Source organism: Nematolebias whitei, chromosome 3, assembly GCF_014905685.2.
Source record: "Nematolebias whitei isolate Nwh7 chromosome 3, NemWhi1, whole genome shotgun sequence".
Classification (NCBI taxonomy): Eukaryota; Metazoa; Chordata; class Actinopteri; order Cyprinodontiformes; family Rivulidae; genus Nematolebias; species Nematolebias whitei.
This window is the reverse complement of record NC_056500.1, coordinates 7286244-7302544: the sequence shown is the minus strand read 5'-3', so window position 1 is coordinate 7302544 and position 16301 is coordinate 7286244. Positions and strand designations below refer to the sequence as shown.

The window sequence follows — 16301 nt, the reverse complement described above, 5'->3', positions numbered from 1 at the left end:
TGCAGACAGCAGTTGCTTTGAAATGCACATTTGCTTCATGTGTTTACATCTTTCACATGCCTGCATATCACAAGAAATAAATGTAAAAAAGATCATTGCTCATGACGGTGCCCACAAATAGCTAAAGGAAGGTTTAATAGGATTTTATCGTGTCCTGATCTTCTCACCTCCCTACTCTTATCCAGATTACTTCACTTTGTTGCCCCCCACCCAGAAAAACTTAAACTAAATGAAGTTGGCCAAAGTAAGTTAAAAAAACACACTTTACAAGCCAAAATGAGGCAATCACGTGGAAAGAGCGGTGGGGTTATCACCTACAGTCATTGAACGCATCGCAGCGAGTAACTGGGTCACGTGAGAAGCTCTGCTAAGAATGCAGTGACGTGTTCAGCGCCGTCAGAGTAGCGGTGTCTAACAGACAGCTTTCACCGGCCAGCAGCTGCCTCAGCCGGCTGAGAGCTCCGGCGGGGGTCGGGGTCGCTCCAGGACGGAGCGGACGAGGAGCTCCCGGAAAACAGACAGCTGCAGGGCGGATGTGAAGCTGCACGAGTCCTTTTCCTCTCTCCAGGACTCGGGTGTTTTCACCAGTGGCTGGATCAAGAGAGAGGTGGGAGATATATTTTGTATTTTTATTTTTTTTTATTATTATCTCTTTTGGTGTTTCCTGCGCTTCTCCAGCTCCGCACCAGCCGCGCTCCTGCGTCCTTCCAGCGGCGCTTTCTCCGGACGAATGTGCGTGGATGGTTTTTTTTTTTTTTCTTTTTCCCCTAGATTCATGTTAAAAACATAAAAACAAAAAAAAAATCCCTGCAGAAGAGGGGGAATAAACTTGGAAAAAGACCCAGGAAGGTAAATAATAAATATATTTAAAGTTATATAACGGACCAGGAGGAGAATAAAACCTGCAGGTCACTTGCGCTTGTGGGGATAAAGACGACCAGGGACGCCCAACATCCAAGGTGTCAATGCAGTTAGAAAGAGAGGTTGGAGGGGAAGGGCTGGTCTGAAACCCGGTGAGGAGGCGATGGCGGGTGGAGGTGCCCGGGCTCACGCTCCCCATCAGCCCACCGCAGCCCCGTCAGCAGCCGCAGCATGAGGTGGAGGTAGGCAGCACTGCACGTCCCATCAGTCCTTCACATCCTCATTATTCATTTAGCCTTCCCCTCCTTCCTCTCCACTCCATTACATCCACCTTTCTCAGCTGCCTTGGATCCATGTAGCCATCAATCAGCTACTCCCATTTCCCTCAAGATCATAGATCTCATCTTCATCAGATACTTTCTGGATCCTTAATGGCTTTCTAAAACATCACAGTGATTGACAGGGGTCCTTTACAAGGTGTTTCAGGCAGGTAGACCTCTACGAAATCAGGAAGGAAAGTTGATAAAGTCATTTCTCAAAAATCTTTATTTTTTCCACATTTTCCACTTTTAATAATCGAGCCAGTTAAATAGAGATTGGTATATCTCACTTGGCTGTAAGCGGAAGTTTTTCATGTTTTATGATTTACGAGAGGTGCCTCTTGTGAGTCACAGAGGCATACAGCCCTGTCCAGTAAGTTCTGAAGGTAATGAAAACAATTTGCATGCCAATTTTAATGAGGGAATAGTCACAAAGTTGTTATGGGCATGCCCAACCTGTTTGAATCTGAATTCTGCCGCCAGGCATCACCAAACCCTAAAGGGCAGGGGCGGTCCTAGCCTGTTTGGTGCCCTGGGCAAACAACCCCTCCAGCACCCTCCTTTTCCCGAGCTTGCATCAACCCAATGCCCCACCCACACCCCATCCGGCGCAGACACATCATTTAGTTTACCACATACTGTACCGTCACAGACACACACACAAAAAAATATTGAATATTTGATTTTTTTTTAATTGAAATTGAAGAAACTAAAATAATACTATAAACACACAAAGTAAGACACATGTATACCATAAATTTAAAAGTATACAATACAAATACAACAAATTAATCCTGTAGAAAATAAATAAAATTAAAATAAGTCATTTCTAAATTGCATAAATAGAATATTTCTGAAAATATTTGTCAAACAACTGCACTTTGATCAAAACAAATGAATCTGCATAACTGTCAAGGAAGGTCTGAACCTTTTTTGAATAAGAAAACTTACATTATTGCACTTCACGAAATATCAATTACCGGTAAACTGTACAATTGTCATGTTAAGGCTTACTCTTTAAATAAGTGAATTTACTACTTTTCACAGAAGAAATACAGATTAAACTGCACAGCAACTGAACACTGAAGGAAATCTGTTTACTAGTATTGCACTTTGAACAAGACACAAATTTAACTGCACAACTGCCGTTTAAAGCCTTGCCCTTCTTTTAATAAGACATTTTACTGTTGCACTTCAAACAAGAAAACACAGATTAAAGTGCACACCAACTGAACACTTGTTGCATAACATTTTGCAAAGTTTTGCACATGACAACATGTGCAGAGACACATTTGTGGCTGAGGATGTGGAGAGTTCCTCTTCCTGAGGCTAATGAACCATTGCTGAAGAGGCTTGAGGAAGTGAATGGTTCCTCATCTTGGCCTGTGGCAGCAGGTGCCCCTAAATATTTCAGAAGTGTCCCTGAATTTGCTTTAAAATACCATACGTAAAAACTGATGCATCATACATCATTTGTATCATTATCAAACATTCATATTGCTGTGCCTCATATTGGTCATTTATAGCCTATAAAACCGTTGAAGTAGCCTAATGCAGTACTGAGTAATTACAGTAATTACAAGCCTACATATGTCCAATTTCTGAAATATTCAGAATATGAGTCAAATCAACTCCTCTTCCAGTTAATGGCTATTTAACAGGTCCAAGCTACATCACAAGATCATTGCCTTTAGCAATTATAGCCTGTTTTTCCTAAACTGGGCACCTGATGGCTTGGACCTGTTATGTCCATCTTCCATGTGTAATTAACGCTCGAGCAGAGTAGGTCATCATCACCCATCCTTAAATATGAGTCAAAACAACTTGGGCATAAATTAAATCACCTTCCTTGGTGCACATTTTCATTTTTTGTATATTTTTCTCAGCACTTTCACACAAATGAGCTGTGAACTATCGACTGCTGTATATTCACAATATTATGAATGAAACATGCTTTGTTTGGGAGCAATCAGTGGTGTGATTTACTTAGTGAACTTATTGACACAACACGAACGGTTAGATAGCTCCGCCCACCCGGAAGTGTAACCCAGGGTTAGCTAATGAGCAAATCTCTGACAAACAAACGAGATCGGTGATGGCAGAGGTAGTGAAGCTCATGGCGTTACCTGAGGCATTTTTGCATTATCAGCCAACGTTAAGGCAAATAAGACCAGCAAAAATCAATAAGAATTAAAAGATAATAAATAAAAACTCTGTTCTGCTCAGGGTAATATATGTATGAATTACATTTTCCCCTTTTAACAAGATTAAAATTTTATTTTCCTATGATTCTTTATGAAATTCCTGACTGATAAGTGTTTGTAATGAAAAACCCCAACAGTTTTGTTGGAGGAAAAGGGGATGCAGCTCCTGCAGGTAAGGGCGTTTTACTTCGGGACAAATTGCGATTCTTAATTGGTCAGTTGCTGACAAGCGTACTGGATTGATTGACAGGTCACATTGCGTCAGTTGTATTAGATGAATCCCTTGCCCAGCAATGGAGATGATAGGTTGTGAAAGGGGGGTGGGGGTGGGACTCTGTGTGTCAGACCTCAGCAGAAGCTGCATACCCTGGACCTGGCCGAGGGCGCCCACTCCCTGCAAGTGGGTGAATGGAAACAGATATGTAGGCTTGACAGTCTAAATTAAATAATGCATTTTGTTTTTTTTGTGGTGGAGGGCGGGGCCCAGCGTATTTGCCACCTTCAGCAGCTGCCTATATTGCACATATCAGAAACCACCATTGCTAAAGGGTGTATTTTTAACTCCTGCACAGGAACCAGTTCTAAACAAACCGCAATGATGATTAATAATATATTAGTAAATCAATATTATTTTTTATAAATGCTTATTGGAAAAGCTTGTGTAAAACTGCCTATTTTCATTTTAAAAGTGTACTACAGCAAATTCAGTCTTATAAATGGGCCTGGCTGATGTGGTGGGGGAACAAATGTGCACAAACAACAATACAGAAAGATCTGATAGATCTTCCTTCCATTGTGCTTTGGGAAACTCTAGGAACCGCAAGTAAGCCTGCAGTCTCAGAGCGAAGTGCTCTGTTAGGAAAATATGGAACAATAATATCTATAATATAGATGGACCTAGGTTGTTGAGAGCTTTGTAGGTTAGAAGTAAGATTTTGAATTCTATTCTGGATTTGACAGTGAGCTATTGGAGATAAGCTAAAACTGGAGATACGATCTCTCCTACTAACTCCAGTTAAGATTCTGGTTAATCATTGAGGTTTGAGTACAGATGTACAAAAATACACATGATATAGTTTCACTGTATTTTTAATTAACTGAAGACTTTTTAAAGTAGTATTTGATCACCCAGATAATAAACCATCACAACAGTCCAGTCTGGATGTAACAAATGCATGAACCATTTTTCTGCTTCATTCTTAGATAAGAAGTTTTTTAACTTTAGCAATATCAGAATCAAATTCAACTCCGTCATTGTACAGTTAAGCACAGCAAAATTGCATTCCAGTGCAGCCGTCCAACAAGGTTAGACGGAAGTGCACGGAGGCTGCAGCTTCCTTGTGAATGCTGACTTTATCACTTAGATAAGAAACGGGGAGAAAAACATGAGGAAAGAAGGTATTAAAAAAAAAAGATGTCTCACACCGTGTCCGTGACACACAGGACACAGTGTGAGTAGCTAAAACTACCTCAGAACAAAGCAACATAGATGGACATAAGACTTTTTGTGTGTGTGTGTGTGTGTGGGGGGGGGGGGCAAAAAAGTTGGTGAGATTGTCTGTGAATCTACCAGAAAGTTTCATAGTCCTGATTAGGTTTTTAACAGACTACTCGAGTAATCGACACATCGATTCCTAGGACATGGTAAATGGACTGTACTTATGTAGTGCCTTTCTATCTTATTGAGATACTCAAAGCGCTTTGCAACACAATCTGTGTCCTGCTGGTACACTCAATGGCAAATCCAGATTTGTGGTCATTCCGCCGGTCCACGATTTTAGCCTTCTCCAAGGTCGATTCCCTCATGCCAGTAAGTTCTAGGTTTAGCTCGCAAAGTATCGGAGTCTGAGCGCTTGAAACATGATACAATCCTTCACATAAGGCAGGCAGTCTCACCATTCCCGAAACTGCTGCTGATGTCTTCCTAATTTGTCGATTTCCCAGGTACCCGCCAATTCCAAAAAGCAGAACCCATGTTATCATAAATACAAATATGTACGCATCTTCACCGTCCTCAACGGACAATACAGACAGGCACATCATCTTCCATTCACCCCATGAATCCATGATATGTCCAGCTGCGCGAGTCCCTTCAGGGCAAGAGGGTTCTCCTGCACCCGTCTTCTCGTCATAAAATGTTATCAGTTGCGTTGAGAGACCAGCTGACCAGATCCATAATTTACGATTCGGAAGATATGTAAAGAGAGGCTCTGAGACAGATTCACAGGACAGGAGCAAAAGCAGGAAGGAGGGAGGCAGGGGAGGGAAAGGATGTGTCTGTCTTTGTTGAGAGTAACGGTTCTAGTAACGTTTTAAATGTGGGGGTTAAAAGACATATCCTGATCAAAAATAACAAATATTTTTAACATTAGAGCTGGATGCCAGATTAATGCCCTCCAAGGAGGGAGGAAGACTGCAAAATGTATTCCTAAGTTGCTCAGGTCCAAATTACCTCATTCATTTACCTTACACATGTGTCAAGCGTTAAAGCTATAGAGTTTACAGTGATACAGATCAATACAGGAAGCTTTATGTTGGCTTCACTGTGTCAACCTGCCTGAGCTGTTTGGCACCTTGAACTCTTCATTCCTAATGACATTTGCTAAATCCTGCATTGAACTTTAAAAAAAGAAGACATAGGAGAGGCCAACTCACTCATTTGATAAAAAAAACATGGTTTAATCTCCAAGCCACCTTTATTGCTATAGGGTAGGAAATTACATCTTTGGGCAGTTTCTTATGTAAAAAGTGGCTTTGAAAAATTGGTGGATCACACATACTGCTAAAATTTAGGAGAATGGTGAGTTAGAACAATGAGGTGAGCTAGGTATCACTTTCAGGGTGGAAGAAAATTGCCGTCATATAGTATTTACTGCAGCTACAATGGTTCACATCTGCCAACCCTTTATTTCCCAGAGGTCTCTTGTATTTCAGTGTCCAGTTGTAAAAGACTGCTCAATCCCTTCTTACAGCCTTCTTAAAAAGGCTCATAAATCTAAATGCTGAGCTGTATCTGTGCACGGAAAAGGTGCGAGCTCTTCACATTTGAGTTTGCACCCCTGTACATAAAAGCTGTCAGGGATTATATTTAAGAAGTTAGATTCATTCTACCTTCTCTTGATGACTTTTAAAATGTCCAAATAGAATTTCACACACACACACACACACACACACACAACATGACATAACCAAACCTAAACTAGGTATTTAAACACAAAAAGAAAGGGAATTCATGATAGAAGTTCTATTAAAACAAGACCATACCCTGTGTTTGAAGATGCTCCAGTAAAACCAGGACAAATAAACTATTTCCTTCCACCAAAGATTTTGGTATGTGGGTTAACTGACCCTTTAAATAATTAGCTGGGGTCATGTTGTGTAATGAGATGGGGCTCAAGTGGCCTGTCCCACATCTGACCATGTTATACTTATCACAAGTTAAAGAAATCGAAATAAACTCTTTGACTCCTTTTTAATTTAATAGTGGTCCATGAATATTTTATAAATATGTATATGTAAATGACTGATTTGAGCACAGCTAATTGTTTTCTTGTAATTTTGGAGCTTTGGTCCAACTCAAATCCACAGCCTGAATAATCCACCCACATGAGTACACACATTCGATTGTTTGTGCAACATGGAGAGAAGACTGAGTTTTCTTTTTTATAACCATTCTTGAGCGGTGTAGACACCGATTCTTCTGCAGGACAAGAAAACATGAATAAATCATGGGACAACATTACTTGTTGTATTGGTGTAAAAAAAAAAAAAAGAAAATCAGAAAAGTGGACTTTGGCGCACGTAAGAGAAGTGCTTGTTTGGAAATGCATTATTACTCAAACAAAGGTATTAAAAAAATTAAAAGACTTAAAATATATATATTTTTTTATTTGTAAGTTTATTCAGAAATCTACAATCTTTAGAACTTCTCTTTAAAACAATCTTTTAATCCATTAAGACATGTAAATAGACTTATTAAACATTAATGTTGCAGAAAAACACCACATACAGAACAATAATAATAATAATAATTCAACTAGATAAATGTTTAACTAATTCCTGGAATTTAATCAAAAAGTAAGCAACTAAAGTAGTTAACATCATGTAGTGATGTAAGAAAATTAATGAATTAATCAATTAAATAAATAAAAATAAACAGCTCTCTGATAGCGTTTACGGTGTATAAGGAGTTTAAATGAAAATGACAACACTGTTGCAAAGGTTGGCCAAACAGAATAAAATAAAATGAAAACACAAGTGGAAAACTGCTTCAAACTAGAGGCCTAACTTTTTTGGAAGGACTACATATTGTCCGCCACCCTTCATGCCCAAATTTAAAACAACATCTCATATTGAGAAGAGAGCTGTTTTTGTTAAAAAAAACTTTGTTGTTATGCACAACTTTATGAGATGCTGTGAGAATATGCAAAATGTGTCGGTCCTCTGTGGATGTGCTGGAATTAACTCTCGGCTATACAACAAAAAATAACTCGATATCATTAAAATTGACTGAGTTGTAGCCATTTATGTGTTGGTTGATGTCAAATAGCTGAAAAATGTTTCATTAAAATCCATTAAATCTAACACTACAAGCAAATGAACACACAGACATGAAGAAAAACATTATGACTGCTTTACCTTTGGTGGAGGGCAATAAATAGCTGTAAGTACAAAGTTTCATTAAATAGAACGTTTAAAACACAAGTTTGAAGTTGCTACATAAAAGTTGTAAAATACACGAAATTGTTAAAAACCATTAGATGAAAATGTAATTGATAAGCAAAACATAAAACACACATACACAGATACAGAGATGGATAGCGATAGACAGAGAGAAAGTTTAAATATTCTAAAGTAGAATAAACTAAAAATAAAGTAAAAATTTGAAAATGAAAAAACAAAAATACATAAAAAAATTTAAAAAAAAAACTTTTAAGCAGATCTGCTGCAGCTAAGAGTTTTTTTTCCATGACCGATAAGCAAATGCAGTTTCTCTTAAAAAACTGGGAACTCAAATACAATTTAATGTATTCAATTTTCCAAAATAAATTGAAAAAAGGTGAACAGAAGTTGCAAAAAAGTTAAAATAATGTTCAGAAACAAACCTTTAAATCTCTAATTATGTAATATTTTATCTATTTGTATATTAAAACAAATCTGTATAAATGTGGGGGGTACTCTGGGAGTATGGGGTACCAGGCCCTTTGATACGGGCAGTCAGGTCCCTGTATGACCGGTGTCAGAACCTGGTCCGCATCACCGACAGTAAGTCGGGCTCGTTACCAGTGAGAGTTGGACTCAGCCAAGGTTGCCCTTTGTCACCGATTCTGTTCATAACTTTTATGGACAGAATTTCTAGGTGCAGCCAAGGTGTTGAGGGGATCCGTTTTGGTGGCCTTAGGATAGCTTCTCTGTTTTTTGCAGATAATGTGATCTTATTGGCTTCATCAGGTCGTGATCTACAGCTCTCACTGGAGTGGTTCACAGCAGAGTGTGACAGGGCCGGGATGAGGCGCAGTTCCTCCAAATCCGAGGCCATGGTCTTGAGCCGGAAAAGGGTAGAGTGCCCTCTCCGGTTTGGGGAGGGGGTCCTGCCCCAAGTAGAGGAGTTTAAGTATCTCGGGGTCTTGTTCACGAATGAGGGAAAAAAATGGAGCGGGAGATTGATAGGCGGATAGGTACGACATTGGCAGTGGAGCGGTCTGTTGTGGTGGAGAGAGCTGAGTCAAAAGGCGAAGCTCTAAATTTACCGGTCGATCTACATTCCTACCCGCATCTATGGTCATGAGATTTGGGTTGTGACTGAAAGAACGAGATCACAGATACAGGCGGCCGAAATGAGTTTTCTCCGCAGGGTGTCTGGGCTCTCCCTTAAAGATAGGGTGAGAAGCTCGGTCATCCGGGAGGGACTCAGATTAGAGCCACTGCTTCTCCACGTTGAGAGGAGCCAGTTGAGGTGGCTCGGGCATCTGGTTAGGATGCCTCCTGGACGTCTCCCTGGTCAGGTGTTCCGGGCACGTCTCACCGGGAGGAGACCCAGTGGAAGACCCAGGACACGCTGGAGGGACTAAGTTACTCGGCTGGCCTGGGAACGCCTTGGGATTCCCCTGGAGGAGCTGGCCCAAGTGGCTGAAGGGAGGGAAGTCTGGGCCTCCCTACTTAGACTGCTACCCCCACGACCCGACCCCGGAGCGAAAGAAAAAAAAATGGATGGATGGATAGGTATAACTAATATATATTTCCTGTGATGTATTAGAGTAAAACAAATTTTAAATAAAATGTGTAGATTTTGAAAATTTGCAGAACAGTTAAAAAGAAAATTGTGGTTTTTGCTGTTATTGAAAAATCTCATTTACCTGTGATTTTTCTTTTAATTTGCATTTTATTGATTATAAAAACAGCTTGCAATCACAGAAGTAGCTCCTCTTTCCCCACAGCTGCCATGTTTTTTTTTTTTTCGATGTGGAGTAATGTTTCATTATAATCTTATGAACGCTGAGCTTTTGTTACTCTTGATAGGGCCAGGTGCTGTACCACTATCTCAACATTAAAATAAATTATGTATTATGTGGTTCAGTGAGGATTGTTGCTTCTGGGCAGCATTATTAGACAAACCCGGAGCCTCGGCCAGCCATATAATCAGTCAGCCCTGTTTCAATAAAGCAGAATTTAACCTCTGTCTTCTGCAAGCAAGCTGCTCTAAATGGCTCACAAATGAGAGCTGGATCTTTTCTCAGGAAAATGTGTTAGTATCACAAAATCCAATGTTCTACTGAATGATGGTCATATCTTCATTGGCACTGGCAATACATCTTTAGCATGCATTAGACACTGGAAAAAAACAAATGCATTGGTTGTGTAGACATAGAAACAATGTAGACATAGAAACAAATAAAGCAACCTCCCTCTTTTTCCAGGTTTGAAGCTGATCTAGAGACAGAGTCAGCGCCAATGTATACCTAATATGTCAGCACCATGCCACTTCTCCAGTCTCCATTCTGATCGTTGACTGCTGCAAAATCACAAGGGCTTTAATTAGTGATAGTGTAACTAATTGGCTCGCATAGAAGTGACATTGATGAGGCAAAAAAAAAAAAGTATTAATGAGGAGAGACAATGACATGTTAAATAGTACGGCTAAAAGTAAAAATGAATATCTGGCATTCCAGTGGAATTGGTATTTATGTGGAGAGCAAAAAAAAAAAAAAAAAAGCCATTCATGGTCGCCTGCATGTGAGTGTGAGTGGGTGGATACCAGCATGTGTGGGCATCTATTTCTTGTGTGTTTCTTTTTGTGCTTCTGCGTTCAAGTCTGTGTGCCTCCATGTGTGAGCTCTTCATCAGAGCTTGTGTAACTAGATGTTCATTTAGTTGACAGCCGAAATCTCTCAAGCGCTCGATGTGCTTCGATGTAAAGTATGTTAACCTTTAAAACAAAGCTTGCCCTGGCCCCTCTCATTCCCCTGTAATTGCTTGCACTGGGTAAGCACACTTGCTTGAAAAGGTTATCGTGTTCTTTGTCAGTTGTCATGATGAACGAGCAAACATAACAGAAAATTAAAACTAGAAATTTGGGAAATCTTTCTCATACTAAGCCGGTGCTTACCATTTGCACAGAATGATGCTCTGTTATTCAAGTTCTGCAAATTATTAGAAAGTGAGCCAACCTAAGGCAGTGGACGAATAAGACCGCTACATTAGTATTCACTAGAGTCTAGTTTCTGTTTGCATGTTTTGTTTTCTATGTGTGCATCTGTGTGTGTGTTGACAGCCATGATGAGGTATGTCTACTCCAGAAATAATGTGATGTGCACACACACTCTGCGTGAATAAGACACGTGATCATGTGAAACTGTTGCAAGGACAGATGGATGTTCTTTACGTTTTGATTGCAAGCCAAGTATGTGCAAATATAATTACATGCAAAGTACAAGAAATGCGCTTGTCCAAACTGATTGTTTACTTTAGTTTAATTGTGTATCGGTGCCTACTGAAGGTGATTGCCTTGTGTTCATTTCAGTGGACAAATCTCTGGTGGACACCGTACATAATCATTCCATCCCTATTAGTACATATTTGTGTGTGGGGTTGTGGTAACTGCTATAGTCTTGTAATCCTGAGGGTGCAGGTTTGAGCCCAGGTTGCTTCAAGAAAGCCATAAACAATTACCAAACATTTAGTTTGACTTGACTTATTGTGGCAAAGGTAGAGGCTGAAAAAAAGAGTGTGTGTGTGCAAGTGTAATTGTCATTGCATTCTTTCTTTATGCTCGTTTGCGTCAGAAGATTGAGCAGCCTGGGTGATCCCAATAAGACATTATGCAGCACTGGTAGACTGAAGGTGAATGACGGGCAATGTCTGTCACTGCCAGAGGCTGGCTCAGGGTTTAGCCATATACTGCCTGCTGGATGCTGAAAACTCATTTTGACAGACACATTTCCTCCCTTGCTGTTGATGTGCGGTGGGGGGCTGATGACACTTGCTGGCCTATGTGGTTCAGAGCAGTGTTAGCTGGCACCACGTTGAGCAAACCAGCAATATATAATTCAGCTCCAGGCATTATGCTGAGAAACCAGTTGCTAAATGACTCCATCGTCTTACCATGCCCAATTCCTGTTTGTCGGTTCGATCTTTGTAGAGTAGTTTACTGTTTTTATTGTAAAGAATATTTTACTCTGCAAGACTTTGACAGTGAAATAATTGTTCTTTTCTCCACTTTTTGAAACAAGAATGCCATTTGTTCATTATTTTAATTGTATCCATCATTAAACTGCATTTCTCCATCTCATCAAAGAACATCTCTAGACATACATTGTGGGTCCTCTTTTTCAAAAACTTTAGATTGTATCACAACAAACTTTACTTAAATTGTTTAAGGTTAAGCTCAAGTTTGTTAAATCTAATAAAGTTATTTTTGTTACTAAAATAATTGCCATGTGGCTCAGTGTCAGTGGATGTAAAGGGCTTTTTGGAGCAATTCCAGTGTTTTCTCATTTTATTTCTCTCTTTTTCAAATTACAGGGAGAAGACTCAGATGACGTGACCCTTATTTTAACCTCAAGAAGACAAGACATTGAGCATGACCTTTTATTTGTCTGCAGTACCATAGAAGAGCCAGTTAGACGCCTCCATGGCCACAGAATAGCCACCTTTTTTCTCCACTAGGAGCCCTTTTAACCTGGCTTAAAGCTACATTTTGGGACTCAGATGTTTTCCTGACTCCACCTGGAGGCTTACTTCAACCCATGTGCCGGCCCAGATAACCCTCTGATTTGTTTGCAACCACATGTTTGAAGTGGCATTAAATGACTGCTGCTGCTGTCTAATCTTGAGCCGCAGCAGCCTTTTGCACCCCCGATCGTCATCATGCAGTGGAGACGGCGGCACTGCTGTCCCATTAAGATGACCTGGAACATCAAGCGTTCACTCTTTCGAACCCATGTGGCTGGTCTACTCTCCTTGGCTCTACTCTTTACCCTTTTCTTATTTTTCAGCCACCAGGACTGGTTGTCCGGGCGCAGTGGGCCTCGTGACAACCCATTGACCTATACCATCAGGGGTTTCCGTAGTGCTAAGGGAGAGACCAATCAGAACAGCTCCCTAAGGAGCCTCTGGAGGGAAACAGGGTATGTGCCACCAAAGCCTCTGCTCAACCTCAGTACTCAACAGGCAGAAGGGGCAGCAGGAGAGCCAGGAGGATTGGGACGTGAAGCTGGAGGAGGCACCAGGATGGGTGTAATGGGGCTGTGGGACTCCATGAGTACTAACAACAGTTTACAGAAAGAGATGGATGTAGGAGAGAAGCTTAGTGCTCAGCCATATCGCTACATCCTGAATGAGCCTTTTAAGTGCAGGGACAACACACCCTTCCTTATCCTCCTCATTGCTGTGGAATCTGGACAAGCTGATGCACGCAATGCAATCCGCCAGACATGGGGAAACGAAAGTGTAGCAATGGGCTTGTGGTTTGTTCGACTTTTTCTTCTTGGCACACCCAAGAGATCAGATAACTTCATTCAAAGTAGCATTGAAGAAGAGAGCCGTGTTTTCCATGATATCATCCAACAGGACTACCAGGATACATATTACAACTTGACCATCAAAACACTGATGGGCATGAACTGGGTGGCCACCTATTGCCCACATGTCTCTTATGTAATGAAAACAGACAGTGACATGTTTGTCAATACAGAGTATCTTATTCAGAAGCTGCTAAAACCTGAAATGCCACCAAAACAAAGGTACTTTACTGGTTACTTAATGAGGGGCTATGCACCAAACCGAAACAAGGACAGCAAGTGGTACATGCCACCAGAGCTTTATCCAAGCGAGCGCTACCCAATATTCTGCTCAGGCACAGGGTACGTGTTCTCAGGGGACATGGCAGAGTTGATTTATCAGGCCTCACTCAGCATACGCAGGCTCCACCTTGAGGATGTATATGTGGGGATCTGCCTTGCAAAGCTGCGCATTGACCCAGCTCCCCCTCCCAATGAGTTCCTATTCAACCATTGGCGTGTTTCTTACTCTAGTTGCAAGTACAGCCACCTGATCACGTCCCATCAGTTCCAACCCAATGAACTCATAAAGTACTGGAACCATTTGCAAAGTAACAAGCACAATGCCTGTATCAACATGGCGAAGGAAAAGAACGGCAGGTACAGACATAGAAAGTTTCATGGAGAGAGACCTCCCTGACATATCCGTGACTAGAACCTGCTTCAGTGGAAAAAAGAGTGATCCGTTCACTAGAACTTTGGAAGAGGGAGTTTTGAACTCATCACTAAACACTGTATGAGGAAAAGCACATTGTTTTTAGTATTGTATACAGTTGATGATCCAAACTATTTTTTTATTTCTAAAAAGTGTATTGTAAACCTATCAAGCTATTTCTAAAAAGGAGAATAGGAAGGGACATAGTCGTGTGATGTGGAGCATTCAGGTGCCAACTGATTGGCAGTAATTCATGTTCTCCTCCCAAGGGTATAGCAGTATGTCACACTCCAGATATTTGAAAATATACTCAGTGGTGTTACGCAGACAAAGGGAAAGTACATGTACTATGTGGGGAAAAAGTTAAACTACCTAATTATGAATGAATTATATAAATCTTTAACGTTGACCAGTTGTTATGCTGCCCGGTTTATTGGTGTTTATTTTACAGATCTATCAAGGAAGACTACTTCAAAATGTAGTTTGTCATCAAATGTGTTATTTATTTTTTAAATAATCTACATGAACACACCCACAATCACATCAGAGATGACTCAGATTGTATTTTCTAAAGCTTTACATGAAGAATGACTCAGCACTTGAACTGATGTGCAATGAATCAAGTGAAATTAAATGTATGGAATTCAGTTTGTAGTTGTGTATTTTGTACAAGATTCCTTGTGGTAGTGCATCTCTTGTGGTAATATAAGGGTGGGCTGTGCTTTAAAATAGTTTGCAAGTTACTGTAAAAACTTAAATACCAGTTTTTAAGAAGACAGTTATTTTCAAGAGGGATATCAAGTTTTAGTTTGGCAAAAAATATTAATAATGTTTAAACTAATAATCTGAACATTAAAAAAATAATATTCCATACCCTGACAATCACCACTCAAGGCTAGTTTTGAAAATGGGTTTTAATTTAAGCAGCTCTATTAATTAAACTTACTGGTATTACCAGATATAAAACAGATTAAAAAGTGAGAAACAGATTGTCAGTGTAAAGCAGAGACCCAGCTCTTAGTGATTAATTTCTAATAGATTGTTTTACAGGTATTGTTATTTAAAGTAGAGCTGTTCAATTATGTAAAATGGCTTTACTGTGTTGAAACCCCCCATTAATGTTATATAAAAAGAAGATAATTTAATTAAAATTAGAATATGTTGGACTTCAGATATTAAAAAGTGCTCTCCCTGTCTGGTTAGCATAAATTAAACTTTAACTGCATAATTACTAGCTCAAACCCATGAACACACATTTGCAAACTGTCATTTTTGCTTTTTAATGGATTAATACTGTGGCAAGTTATTCATTTAGGCCTTCACATTTTTTCACATCTTTTTGATTTATTGGCAAACAATCGCTACTTATGTTTTCCACATTACTGAGAAGTTGTCCTCATATTAATTCAATTCAATTATGTTTATTATTTATTAACCTTTATTTAACCAGGCAAATCCTATTGAGATCACAGAACTCCACACAGAAAGATGCCAGGTCCAACTGGGGATTGAACCCAGGACATATTTGCTGTGAGGCAACATTGCTAACCACTGAGCCACCATGCTGCCATGATTTATAAAGCACCATGTCACAACAGGTCATCTCAGTGTACTGAACAGAAACATTCATATAGAAAAATAATAGCAATATTTATTAGGAGCAGACTGCTTTGAGTCTAACTCCATCACAGAACTCTCATCTTGAGCAAACATGAAGGCGACAATGGAAAGGAAAAACTCCTTCATGAGGAAGAAACCTTTAGTAGAACCAGGCTCAGTACAAGCTCCATCTGCTTCGACCAGCTGGGTTTGTTAAGAACAGATATACAATGGCAGGTCGAGAATCACATGTTGAGATATAAATAATATAAAATGAAAACTATTCAATTTTAACAAATCATTTAAGGAAATGTGATCAGTTTGAGTCGAGAGGAGCCAGTTGAGGTGGCTTGGGCATCTGTTTTGGATGCCTCCTGGATGCCTCCCTGGTGAGGTGTTCCGGACACGTCCCACCGGGAGGAGATCCAGAGGAAGACCCAGGACACGCTGGAGGGACTATGTTTCTCGGCTGGCCTGGGAACGCCTCGGGATTCCCCCGGAGGAGCTGGACCAAGTGGCTGGGGAGAGGGAAGTCTGGGCCTCCCTACTTAGGCTGCTACCCCCGCGACCCGACCCCGGATAAGCGGAAGAAGATGGATGGATG

At 40.3% G+C, this 16301-nt stretch overlaps 1 protein-coding gene across 2 annotated transcripts; it reads left to right on the top strand.

Annotated features, from left to right (window-relative positions):
* Positions 1-404: 404 nt before the first annotated feature.
* On the top strand, positions 405-14734 carry b3galt2 (UDP-Gal:betaGlcNAc beta 1,3-galactosyltransferase, polypeptide 2). 2 transcript variants are annotated; one of them, XM_037697927.1, is made up of 2 exons: positions 405-607; positions 12407-14734. In XM_037697927.1, exon 2 carries the CDS (start codon positions 12752-12754, stop codon positions 14081-14083), a length of 1332 nt encoding a protein of 443 aa, XP_037553855.1. In that variant the 5' UTR covers positions 405-607; positions 12407-12751; the 3' UTR covers positions 14084-14734. The 2 variants fall into 2 exon arrangements, with proteins under 2 accessions (XP_037553855.1, XP_037553854.1); XM_037697926.1 differs by lacking the exon at positions 405-607 and adding an exon at positions 623-1103.
* The last annotated feature ends 1567 nt before the right edge of the window (positions 14735-16301 follow it).

Bases quoted from the DNA above. Each gene is read 5' to 3' on its own strand.
- b3galt2 (XM_037697927.1), top strand. From the start codon at position 12,752: ATGCAGTGGAGACGGCGGCACTGCTGTCCCATTAAGATGACCTGGAAC.